The sequence below is a fragment of the Mizuhopecten yessoensis genome, unplaced genomic scaffold (genome assembly GCF_002113885.1).
Source record: "Mizuhopecten yessoensis strain PY_sf001 unplaced genomic scaffold, ASM211388v2 scaffold7491, whole genome shotgun sequence".
Classification (NCBI taxonomy): domain Eukaryota; kingdom Metazoa; phylum Mollusca; class Bivalvia; order Pectinida; family Pectinidae; genus Mizuhopecten; species Mizuhopecten yessoensis.
Window position 1 is genome coordinate 721,065 of NW_018407074.1, and position 14,443 is coordinate 735,507.

The 14,443-nt window shown below is 36.6% G+C and overlaps 1 protein-coding gene across 1 annotated transcript; it reads right to left on the reverse strand.

Annotated features, from left to right (window-relative positions):
* Nucleotides 1-3,230: 3,230 nt before the first annotated feature.
* Nucleotides 3,231-14,071, reverse strand: LOC110453712. The gene is made up of 5 exons (XM_021502797.1): nt 13,838-14,071; nt 12,373-12,529; nt 9,464-10,735; nt 8,766-8,944; nt 3,231-6,361 (listed from the first exon to the last, which is right to left on the reverse strand). The coding sequence occupies exons 2-5, from the start codon at nt 12,416-12,418 to the stop codon at nt 6,011-6,013; spliced, it is 1,848 nt and encodes a 615-aa protein (XP_021358472.1). The 5' UTR covers nt 12,419-12,529; nt 13,838-14,071; the 3' UTR covers nt 3,231-6,010.
* Nucleotides 14,072-14,443: the final 372 nt, after the last annotated feature.

Here is a 14,443-nt window from a genome sequence, read left to right on the forward strand (position 1 = left end):
GTGTATCAATAAATAGAGGAAATAAATAACGGAATTCTTAGGAAAAGAGAAACAAAGATCTTGTAGTTTGTTGGCAAGGTGACACAGAATGATTGGCATTTTATCGAGGTTTTACTGTACATCCATCTCTCTCTCGATACTTTACTGTATACTGGAAAGTTTTTCCCAGTTTGACTTGTGCCCTTTTCGACGTCTGTAATGAGGGCAAATTTATTACAATAGTGAAATGAAGTACACAACATACTTAACATAAGAATAACATGTGATGTCAAGGGCAAAATGAACACTGCGCAATAACAGATTCTACCACTGAAGGGCGACATTTTGATTGGGGAAAGTTCCCCGGCATACATTGTTGTATATAACTTGATATGTTTTCTTTTATTACATGTACTATAAATTTCCACCAATGTTAAATGTCACCATTGCTGTTGCCTCCATGTAGTATCCAGAAACTAGAGCAGGTCCGACAAATGCATGCGGTGACTAGTGTAAGGGAGATAACTTTACAGTTTTTCCCATTTTCAAAGAAAATTGAAAATTCAAGGTAAACTTATTTCTTTTTTAGTTAGGACAGCAGTAAGCTATTTGTTTGTTTTTGTCATGTTTACCAAATGAAATTTTAATATTTCATTGATTATGTAGACAAACTTCACAATTCAATTATTGCATACATTACATGCATGTACACGTTTCATTCAAGATTTGGGTAAAATGTGGGATACAATATACTTCATGTGCAACTCTGTATATATACAATACCATTTAAGATTTTGACAATTAAAATTCTTTTTAAGAAAAAGAAATGTCAAATATTCCTTTGTTGTTTATATAAGATTTGAACAAAATTTCATGCAAGGTGACTTGGGATGTTCTGGCAGCAGAAATTTTTAATACATTTTCAAAGAACTTGTTGACTTAGGCTTCCTAGCTGACTTGGTGAAACAAAAGAACAAATGTAAAGATATAAATCCCATAAAAATGTGCTAGAGAAAGTTAGATTGATGAGGTTCAATTAAAATCTTTAAATTGATGTGGAAGAGTGTATTGATTATATACAATTTTGTCGAGACATTAAAATACTGAAACCTGTCATTATATTAAACAGTTATTACAAACAAGTGAATCTTTTTCTATAAAGTCTTTAATGGCCCTTTCTTTGTAATATATCATTATTTTATAATGCACATTTAATAATAATATATTAATTCGAGGTTCTTATATACCGCTTTATCACAACCTAGTTCATAGGTCGTCTCAAAGCGGTTCACAAATTATTATCCATGGTTATAGGGCCTTTTCAACCAGCCAATATCTTTCTCAACTCCCTGGGGAGCATACAGCTTGTGCTGTCATTTTGGCGCTCACAGCTAGCATTCAACAATTCTAGCACTGTTCAACCACATACTCTATTTACAGCCGAGTAGACTGAAACAAGCAGAGTACAGTATCGTGCTCAAAGATACAACATGGCGCCGTGGCGTGACTCGAACCCGTTGCCCTTCGGTCACGAGCCCAGCGTCCTACCACTTCGACTACCGTGCCTCCTTATAGAACAAAACAAAGCTCTGATTGTATTAATATCAAGAAACGGAGGTTGACAACAAGAAACTCTTCATACTAAATCGTATTTCATTACAAAGATCAGTTACTGTTCTGTTCATAACATCAATTAGCCAGCGAACACTGTCATGTATTAATGATTCAATCACTGAACTATATTAAGTAACAATTCAGTCACTACGTTGTATTTTGTTACAATGATAAGTCGTTGCACCATATTTTATTATATTTTACTGCACCCTATTTAGTAACTGATATTTAGAAATGAAGCCGCCAATATGACGTATGTAACGATTCAGCCACTGTACCCACAATGTAACAAGTTTTAGTCATAGCATTATATTAAGCAATAGTACACTAACAATATATTACTTTATAATACAACAAAAAACATATTGAGCTACAGCACATGGTAACATTACTCGATACAATTCTGGTAATGATATTTCCACTTATACGACTGCATGATAATCCGATGTAACTGTTAACACACATTAAAACATTCATGTCAGCACTTAAGGGATACCAGATTTATCAAAGCAATCGTAAACTAATTTACCAACTCATTCCTTGAGCAAATTTAGTTAGAAAAAAACATGCATTTCTAGTTATTGCTTTACATAAATGGACAAATTGTGCTATAATAACTTAACCACCAAAATAACAATCATTAAATATAGATTTTTACAACATTTGATTGGATAGTCCGACAGTTTGAACCATGTGTGAACCACTTAGATAAAATGTAGACGGCTGGTACCATGTGTGAACCACTTAGATAAAATGTAGACAGCTGGTACCATGTGCGAACCACTTGGATAAAATGTAGACAGCTGGTACCATGTGTGAACCACTTGGATAAAATGTAGACAGCTGGTACCATGTGTGAACCACTTGGACAAAATGTAGACAGCTGGTACCATGTGTGAACCACTTAGATTACAAGTAGACAGCTGGTACCATGTGTGAACCACTTAGATAAAAAGTAGACAGCTGGTACCATGTGTGAACCACTTAGATAAAATGTAGACAGCTGGTACCATGTGTGAACCACTTAGATAAAATGTAGACAGCTGGTACCATGTGTGAACCACTTAGATTACAAGTAGACAGTAAACATCGTATACAAATTCTGATACAAGTTCAACAATTCTATATTACATGTATATTGAATAAGAATGAAATCAATTGTATTTTTCAGCTAAAATTGATCAAAAACTCATTTTCTGTAATGTATTACATATTCTTCACCATTTTTATTCTCAAGACTAGATACACACATTTCTGAACAGGTCCACCTACTTCCACACAAAACACTTGTATGTTTAAGGTTTTCAATGTGGAGTATTGGCTTCAATTTCTATCACGTGTATTAAATGTTTTATACAATAACATTTGTGCATGTATACTCACTGAAACAAAGACAGGTTCCTCAACAAACATGTATCCTCATAAAAAATCCATGTATACTCACTGAAACAAAGACAGGTTACTCAACAAACATGTATCCTCATAAAAAATACACGTATACTCACTGAAACAAAGACAGGTTCCTCAACAAACATGTATCCTCATAAAAAATACATGCATCCTAACAAACACATGTATCCTCATAAAAAATACATGTATCCTAACAAACACATGTACATGTATACTCACAAAATCAAACACATGTATACTCACAAAAACAAACACATGTATACTCACAAAAACAAGCATGTTTACTCACCAAAACAAACATTTGCTATAGAAATAAACAAGTAAGTGCATCCAGTTTCCATCACTTTTCTGTAACACAGTGAAGGTTAGACGAGACAGGGTTAGTCTATACATTCATTCATTGATGACACTCCTTCATTGTACATTCCCCTCCATGATGCCATACCCACGGAATTAGATTATCTAAGTCCGTGGCCATACCATACTTTTCCACTCTTTTCTAATATGTTCTTGGTCGCATTGCATATTATCTATTACACCTATGGAAATTATTACTGTAAATTCAAGTACCAGTTTTTACCAAATCATAGGTAAGAAATAGGAGATGAGTCAATTATTATGTAGACATGGGAGATACATGGGCATTTGTCCCTTTTGTGTAGACCCCACCCCCCTAAGTAAAACTTGATTCACCCCTGAAAATTCATAATGAACTCTTTCAACCTTTGAATTCGAAGAGTTCAAATGTGTCTTCAGGGGTGAATGAGATAACCTCCAATCCATCATGGGATTTATACTATAAATGGACATATTTTAGCGGCATAATTTCAGCAATTTTTCGCCCTAGACACATTACGCTAATTTAAGTATCTGTATAATGTTTCCGTTGCAACTTTATCGATACGCTAATCTTTTCAAAATTCGAAAATATGCTTAAATGTTTGTCAACTAAAATATGTACTTTTACAGTAATATATATATATACTGTATTATATTCGACTGTACAACCAATATTTACATGCAACTGTATCGACAAAAGTTGATTGCTGCACTCAATTAAGACAAGCAGCAGTTTATAGATACTAAATAGATCTGGGTAAGTGAAACACAAGTCCCAAACACTCACTAGGTGGTATGGTACAATGACACATCACAATGTTGTCCTCCAATATATCACAATGAAGGTTATATAAATATCAGCAGACAGCTTAAACAATCAATAAAATCCAATAAAATATCAACAGTAATGACATCTATTCTAACAAATAATCTATGATAATGTTAACAATATATGTAATATAATTATTCTAGGACTGATTTTACTGGTTTGATCCTTGTTGGTAAGATATAGATGTAGTTATAGACATTTCTGCAATGATTTTTAATTTTAATCCAGTTTCATTTTGGTGAGAATTCAGCTGTCAGTCAGCTTAGAAACTCCTGGCTTGAATACATATAAGTACAGTATCAGTGAGTTGATAAGCCACTGACTTACTATGTCAGTGAGCTGAGAAACACCTGGGCTCATATTCATGTAACTATTCTCGTGCTCAAGCGTGAATATTGTGCTCAGACCTTCTTTATTACAACTGGATTAGAATCATGTTACACGGTAAATAAGAGTAAATATACATCCATCGAAAAATTGTAGGAGGAGATTGCCAGACAAACAAAAGTTTACGGTGGACGGACGACGCCACACCATAATACTCCAGTCAAATTTTACGGGCGTAAAAAAGTGAAGTTTTATCACAAAAACATTATTTGGCCCTAATTCTCTTCAAAATCATTGACAAAATATACGTTTTTATCAATCTATCACCAGAAAAAGAAATTTGGCTTGAGAGCAAAATCTGAGTTTGAGCATGAGAAGGGTTTCATGAATATGTGCCCTGGCTGACATGTTTATCAGTGAGCTTAGGATACCAGTTTATGTGTCCAATGAGCTAAGGAAATCCTGGCTCACATGTCAAGCAATGAGTTTAGGAACTCCCATGTCCAATATGAGCAGTTCTATTAAATGTTTTGCATGAAACACACTTAATTCTAAACACAAGTAAAACGCCCAGTAACAGCAGAATAAACTGGTACATGTAGTACAGATTGAGCATCAGTTACATAGTTGCAATATTGATATAAAATGTAGGAAATATCTGTTATTACCACATAGCTAGAACATTTTCCTTAGTGAAAAAATACAATGTCTGTCAAAGTCACAGGTGATAGAAACCAACAAACATGATTTGGACATTTTACCATCTTGTTTTTGTAACAAAACCATGACAACCCATACTTAAATAAATTAAATTGAAGACGATTTGGTCCCAATCTATATGTATACCCCTTAAAAGTTTCTTTTCATAAAAACCTGAACACGAAGTAGATAACTGTTGTTGATGAGTTATGCAAATTTTACTACATTGTTCCACACACGAACAGCAATGTTCCACATTGTTTCACATTGTTCCACAAACTAACAATAATGTTCCACATTGTTTCGCATACTAACAACAATGTTCCACATTGCTCCACAAACATATGGCACTATTCAATATCCTACTACAGTGAATTTTGATCTATTCAAATATTAACTCTTCACTGGAAATACTCTACGTTAATTCTGCCCTTCATAGCGGAACTACTGTGTACAAATATTCACCATTGTAAGAAATCCCCCTCATTAGGAAAGTTCAAATGTAATTAACATTCTGTCACAGAGAACATAAGATGTCACTCCACATACTGTGAACATCCATATTGCTCCACATAGTTTTATATACTATTGAATTTGGAATACAAATCCACCTATTTTTGTACATCTTTTAAATTCTTTTTGACACTGTTTCACATTCATAATGTTCCACATAGTTGAGACACTATTCTATACATTATTCACATTACTCCTTGTGTTAAGTACAATGTTCGACACACTAAGTGTGTTGTTTGACAGACTTATTACAATGTCACCTACATATACACAGAAAGCAAGGTGACCGGACTAGGCTCTTCATGTTGGGATGTTCGGAGACTTGGGAGATCTGGGACATTGCTCTACATAGTTATTAGCTTTGGTCTTCGTGCGTGTCTCCGGCTTGGTGAGGTACCACAGCAGATCCCTGTACTGTTTGGGCCAATGATAACTAAGTCTGTGGTGCATCAGCTTAGGAATGTCCTCGGGCCGTGACCCGTCAAACATGATCGGGATAAACCTGGTTTCTATTTCAGCACCACCATTTTGAATCTCACTCTCCATGAGTTGATAGACATACGCAGTATGTAGGGCACTCTCGTTGTTTTCCGCCATACAAGTAGCCTCTGTCAGGTAGTTAGGGGATACACATACCAGTACAAAGTCAGCCTGAAATATATTGACATAATGAAATACAGACATACAGTACTGATAGTCTGTTTGGAACTAAAAAAAATAATTAGAAATAAAATAAAAGTCAATATGCTTGAAATTTTGACAGTCTGACAACAATATGTGTACCAGGAAACTTCGCCTCAGATTATACCATTACTGTTTTACTAATTTGCTGAGGTGAATATGTGGTTATACATGGACCTGAGAAAGTTATATTGACCGACACAAATTCCTTAACCCTTTCATCCCAAGGTAACTTTAGTAGACTCAACCATACATTTTAGATATTCACATTATTTTTATCATTAAACTAAATCAAACATATGAAAACTGTGAGGAGAAAAGTAGTGCATTTGACAAAGAGCATTGTGATGCTACAATTGACGTCATATTGACAATATTGACCTGCTGTTTCTAAAAATAGTAACACTGAGTCAATATCACACAAATCACCTAGCTCCATGTGATAATGATCTAACCAATGAGGATTTAGCAAAAGGTTGTGCCATCTAATATTCACATAAATAGTTGACCAATTATCCATTTGTTAAGTATAATAATGGTTGATGTTGGCAGGTGCTGCATTGTATATCAACTAAAACCATTTACTTGTATCGTAAGTTAGAATGGTCAGTATACGGGTGCTGCATTGTATATCAACCATTATTATTTTTTCATATTATTCCCGACAAGTGATTGGCCAGGAGTGCATCACGTGTCCACCAATAAAAACCGATATTGACTTGGAGCGCGTGATTTTTGTTGAAGGACTGGGTGTTTCTAAAAATAGAATTATGACGTGTCTCCAAACAATACACCGTCCCACTTCTGAAGCTTTTTGTTGTGTTTTTTTTTAGTTTGCTTACATAACTGTTTTGTAAAATAATAAAACAATTGTAGCCTTTAACTTCGGTCAATTCCTGTATTTATCGACCCTCAGTCAATATATCTTATCTTGGGTCGATAAATCAAGGTATCCACCTCAGCCAAAGGCTATAATTGAACTAGAACACTGACAGGTCAGTAAGGGCCCCGTCTTGTGGCAATTATATCCCCCATAATCATCAATAAGCAATCTGCCCATATAGCTGAGCTTGACGTTTGCCATTTGGACTTCAAAAAGAATCGCAAGGAAGCAAAGTATACATTTTACGTGTACTATGATGTGATGTGTTTCCTTCCACTTCCATATTTGCTGGGCTAACAGAAATGTAAATACCGGTGCAATACTCATTTGTTAGCTTTGATTTGTTTTATTTCACCTTCTATACCTTCTCCATCAAGAGCCAGGGTCAAATTCAGAGATCCCCTTTGTCTTTGACCTTTGGACCCAAATGACCTTGACCATTAACCCAGTGACCCTGATCTTTGGTCAGTTGACTTATTCTTTAATTCCGACCAACTTTGCTTCTTAATATCATAACAAAATGTTCATCAGGGAAAAGGTCCAAATTTTAACCTTGACCTTTGACCAAGTGACCTTGACCTTTGGTCAATTGACTCCTTGTTTAATTCTGAGCAACATTGCTTCATCATGTCAAAACAAAATGTTCATCAGTGAAAAGATGCAAAATTTGTCCTTGACCTTTGAATCTCATGACCTTGACCTTTGACCTCAACTTTTTACCTCAGTGTCTCTTTGTTTAATTCCAAACAACTTTGCTTTTTTAATGTCATAGCGAAATGTTCACTAGTGAAAAGCTACAAAATTTGACCTTGACCCCTGACCCGATGACCTTGACCTTTGGTCAGTTGACTCCTTGTTTAATTCTGATCAACTTTGCTTCATAATGTCATATCAACATGTTCATCAGTGAAAAGAAGTAAAATTTGACCTTGACCTTTGAACCTAATGACCTTGACCTCTGACCTTGACTTTTTACCTCAATGTGTATTTTTATGAAGTTAACATCTTGACCAAGTTTCATGTACATCGGTCAATAAATACCAAAGTTATCAGCCAGGAACAAAATTTGTGGTTGGACAGACAGACAGACAGACAGAGTGATTACTATAGGGTACCTGTATCTCCGATACGGGGACCTTATAATATCATTTACTTGTATCGTAAGTTAGAATGGTCAGTATATACAGGTGCTGCATTGTATATCAACCAATACCATTTACTTGTATCGTAATTTAGAATGGTCAGTATAACCAGGTGCCACATTGTATATCAACCAATACCATTTACTTGTATCGTAATTTAGATTGGTCAGTTTATACAGGTGCTGCATTGTATATCAACCAATATCATTTACTGGTATCGTAATTTAGAATGGTCAGTATACGGGTGCTGCATTGTATATCAACCAATATCATTTACTCGTATTGTAATTTAGAATGGTCAGTATAACCAGGTGATAAACATCAGTATAGACAGGTGCTGTATACTGACCTCGGAGAAGCGTTGGTTAACCCATCCTAGTTTGTTGTGGCTGTCCATCTTATGGTCATAAACATCCATACAACAAGTGAAACCGTTCTTCTCCATACAGCGACACAGGTTGAGCACTCTCTGGATGTGGCGCTTACTGTCGTTAGAGTAGGTCACAAACACCTTGATATGCCAGAAGTCTACAACATAATACAGATCATTACCGTGGGTACAACAAATGACACTGGTGAAGATATTGAGGGTCCCACAATGGGGAATTTGAGGTCATACTCATATGGTAACCTTTCTATCATATACTGCTATATAACATCAAAATCATAAGCAGTAACGCATAAAACACATAGAAAATTTATATTTCACATTCTAGCTTAAACAACTCACAATGAACAAAGTATAAATGTGATTGAGACGAGTCTTAGTAAACATGGGGTTTTCTTCAATATTTCATTCCTCAGGTTTCTGTCACTTGATTTATACCTCACCACTAGGAGAGATGGGCTTATTACTGTAATAAGCACTACTTTGTTTCAGGAACTGAACGGCAAGCACATTTTACTGCAACAAGATCTACTTTGTCTCAGGAACTGAGCACACCTAACTCTAACAAGACCTACACTACGTTTTCTTCGATACAGAACACCCTTTTCTATAACAATAATATTTTTCTCTGTTACTGAACACAATATAAGAATACCTACTTTTTCTCTGATACTCCACAGGTTTCATGTCGTCTGGCATAGACACTGACTTTGTCAGCCCTGACACACACTCTGCTGTCCTGTTGCCTTGTGCTCCTCCTACCGTTGATGTGCATTGCATCATGGATTTGGACCGTGGGAAAGTTTTCGGAATTTCTTTATTTATAGCAGGTTTGTCCTTCATAATGCGTTGATTTTGAATTTGCTGGTGCTGTTCCAGCATAGCTCGATGATTTCTGAAACCTGCATTAAAATTGAATATCATTCGGAAGTCCTCTTCTGTCTGTGGTTCCCTGTGACCTACACCCTGATCACTTCCGCCACGAAGGCGACATTGAACCTCCTCCAAATTGCTGCGGTTATACAGCATCTCTTCACGATTTTTAGCAGCCATGATGGAATTGTATTCCTCATTAGGCATGTAGGATTGAGAGTTTGTAAATTGTTGAAGTTTAGCAAGGGGATTAACAGTAGTTGGACTTGGACTACAGAATTTCTTTTTGTCCACAGGTGCTTTCTGCCCTTCCTTTGGCCGAACATGTAAATTCAATCCTAAGTTGGCATTAGCGGGTGCTGGCATTCCCTTTGGATCAACTAAAGGTTGATTAGTATTCATTTCCTCTGACACTTGTCGACCAAAGGGAGCTGAAGGATGTACTGCCATGCGTTCTGAGGTCTCCACCACCTCCTCGTTACCAACATGCATGTCGTTATAGTTGAGTAAAGGAGGCACTCGACTTAGGGAGGGAAGGTAATTTATGGCCTTGAATATGGTTCTTGGTAGAGGAGCCTTATCGTCTCGGGGCCAAGGCATCGAATTTGATTCGGATTCATTGTCAATCGGAATGTTGTCTCCTAGGTAGCGATCTGCCACGTCAATGTTTACCTCCATACTCTCATCTGTCTCACTTGAGCTGGTGTATGATGTCATGTACGGAGACGTGGTATGCTGTTGATGAACCGCTGAGTGAGGTACGCTGGCGGTTGATGAGTTGTATGACTGGTAGCTATGAGGCATCGTGTTGAGTTCCTTAGTGACGTGTATGGAGTGAGAAGATATGTCAGGGCAGCGCTGCGAGTTATAGTGGTTGTACTGACTCGGACACACGCTAATGTTGTGGTGGTGCTGGGAAATCCCTGAGTTGGCTACGGAGGAGCCTCCACAGCTCCCGGTACAACATCCTGAGGAAAACGTGCAAGAGTTTTCACGTGGCTCGATTTTCACCCTCCTGTTGTTGTTTCTCATGGCAGCAGTATACTTTCGTTCAATTTCTGTTGAAAAAGCAGAAATCTATAAGAAATGTTGCCTCGTACAGATCCCAGGTCTGATTCTCAAATAAAACAAAAAAACTTTAATCTTAAGACATTTTACTCGACTAGTTATAACAAGAGGCCCATGGGCCTTAACGGTCACCTGAGTCTATAGTATTTATTTTTGTTGTTGAAATATGTACCAATTTGAGTAAAAAATAGTATAATGTTAACTTAACTTTGTCAGGACCATGAGCTGATCATTCCTAGACCAATTTTAAGTGAGATCGGCCTATTAGAACTTAGTAGCAAAATAGCGGCCATGGCAGCCAAATTGTATTTCTGATTGACCCGAAAAATAACAACACTTTGTCAGGACCATGATTCGATCATTCCTACAAAGTTTCAGTTCAATCGGCCAAGTAGATCTTTACTTTAAGTTTGAAATAGTTTACCAAAATGGCAGCTGTGGTGGCCATATTGGATTTCTGATCGACCTGAAAAATAACAACACTTTGTCAGGACCATGAGTCAATCATTCCTACAAAGTTTCAGTTCAATCGGCCTAGCAGAACTTGACTTTAAGTTTGAAATATGTTTTCAAAATGGTGGCCGTGGCGGCCATATTGGATTTATGATTGACCTGAAAAATAACAACACTTTGTCAGGACCATGAGTCGATCATTCCTACAAACTTTAAGTTCAATCGGTCCAGCAGAACTTGACTTTAAGTTTGAAATAGGTTTTCAAAATGGCGGCCGTGGTGGCCATATTGGATTTCTGATCGACCCAAAAAATAACAACACTTTGTCAGGACCATGAGGCGATCATTCCTACCAACTTTCAGTTCAATCGGTCCAGCAGAACTTGACTTTAAGTTTGAAATAGGTTTTCAAAATGGTGGCCGTGGCGGCCATATTGGATTTCTGATCGACCCGAAAAATAACAACACTTTGTCAGGACCATGAGGCGATCATTCCTATCAACTTTCAGTTCAATCGGCCCAGCAGAACTTGACTTTAAGTTTGAAATGTAAAATGTTAACGGACGACGGACGACGGACGACGGACGACGGACGACGTACGACGGACGACGGACGACGGACGACGGACGACGACGGACGAAAACGGATAGCAATAGGTCACTTGAGCTAAAGCTCAGGTGACCTAAAAAGATCTAGAATAATCCTGCAAAACATATTTTATACAAGGTCATTTTCACAATGGTGTAATGTTTTGCAGGTTTTAGCATGATGTACCGGCAAAGTTGACACAACATTTTATGTAAAAACAAAACTAATTGTGTGTAAAATCAAGGCTGAATTCAGTACTAATTAAAAGATTATACAATTACTATTTACATGCACAACCTTGAATTGAGTAGCTTTTTACTACTTCAAACTACAGGCAAATTATCAAAATTCTTTGCTCTATGGTTGATAAGATTCCATAACTGTGATTGACATTTAATGTAGGTGAAAGTAATTCATTAGATCAACTTAATACCCTTTCACTCGATCAAGCAAGCCACAGACTATATAATTAAATATTTATACTCAAGGCCTCATTTCTTGAAAAGATGACAGAAAACACTGGCTACAGCATAGGTAAGTTCGAAAGAACTTTGAGCCAGGTGAGCTAAAGAGGAAAAATCTTTACCTGGAATTGCATCCAGCAGAACATCCAATGCATCAGGGCGCTCCATACTCTCCAAAGACTTCTTCAGTTTCGCTACAGAGTTCCCAGCCCTCTTCACATAGTCTTCAAATAGTTTCAGAGTGTTTCGGCCATGTCGTGTTTGTCGACACTCAATGTTCTGTAGACAAACAAAACAGTTTAATGATACGTACTTGATGATTATAATATGATATTCAGGATCTGGGACCTGCAACGTCACTGGAATGTTACAAGGTAAATACCAACAAGAGGCTAACCAGGGTACTATACAATAACGTCATTAATATAAGGCTAAATAAAGTTTACTGCAAACAGTATATTCCGTCTTTTCATATTGCAGAGTTATCTGCTCTTGTGAGCAGGTATTGATTGGTACGTCATTAGTTTGTGTGAGAAAATTACGTTGTTTTCTCAAAAAATTATGACGTTACTCTCACAAACAAATGACATAACAATCAATACCTGCTCACAAGAGCAGATAACTGCAATACGAAAAGACGGAATAACTATTGCCCACCATCATTGTGGGAGTCAAACTGTTTGTTTGATGTTAATATAGTATGGTGTACATATCTACTAAATCTTATGTGGCACTGATGGAAGGTGAGCAAAAGAGTAGTGTAGACTAAAAGTGTTAACAATGAGGGAGCAAGTTTAATGAAATTTGATTGAAAATTTGCTGATCATTATGTAAATATTTAACCAGTCATAACATACTGTGCCATCATTAAAATAAATCCATTAAAAGAATAGATTCAGGCTCTCCCCTCAAGGGTATACACTTTCATATTGAAAATACTATACCAATGGCAGATTTTGACAATCCGACTGGCCAAACCTTTAATTTCATGGTCAATATTGGATATTTTCACTAGCCCTGACACAGATTTACAACCGGTAGTCAGAGTTTCTTGCATTGGGCTTGTGGAACTGTACCCACCTGCTGCTGAGCTATATTGTGCTTATCTTGGGCTATAATTTATCTCGTATAAATTTTACAAGAATGTACCTGTTATGAAGAAAGAAGCTAAATAACAAATTGCATGCAAAATGGCAAGAAACTAGAAGATCTAATCTTTGCTCTCTTAGTAGAAAATGGCTTCAAAGGGACACTTCAGTGCGATAAAATAAAGATCACATTCGTAACATCTTGTCATTCCCTTGGAATGTCACTGTCAATCACAGCTTTACCTAGCTTGCAATATTCAGATGGACAAAAGCATTGCAACCATTTCAAGTATGTAACATTATTACTGTTCGAACCCCAACAAAGTATGATGTTAGTGCTAATTATACCTATAATGAGACTATTGTTCTATATTCCCTAAAATGATAGAGTTAAAGACAAAGATAATTGTATACATTCCATCTCACCTCATTATATAGATCTGCATATATAAGCAGTAAAACTGGTTACACCAAACTTATAAGACCTCATCATCCTTACCAAATTAAAGTTGTAGAAATGTGGTTCATTCCGCACCACTTCCTGGTATACTTAGAACAATAACAGCACAGTGACCGACTGATCAGTGACCACTGACGCTATCACTACCTGTACTAAAACCTGGTGTGTCATTGTGTTGTGTGTAGCCCTCGGCAGGCTACAATTGTTTATACTGTACAATCTATATATGGGAAAGTATTATCCTCTAGATGCGTCATCTCCCCACTTCTCTTTGACAATCGATGTGTGTAAGTTTTTACAGGAGACAAACGGACAAGAATGGAATTGATTAATTATACAACAGAGTTGCCTTGTAACAAGTCTCACATAAATCAATCTGACTCCGGATATTACTTTACAAAAAGTACAAATCTAATAAGTTTTTTACCTTGATGTGGAGTAGAAGGCATTATTCTTAAAAATTAATAAACAAGAGGCCCAAGGGCCTTAGCGGTCACCTGAGTTATATCATAGGTACTGGTAGCTTTATTTTATTGTTTAGATGTGATGTGGAAATCAGCATGTAAACTAAGTGAAATACAATACTTGTCATGTCATCAAAGGATAAGAATTTTAAAATATTTGTAAATGTTCCCTTTGGGGCCC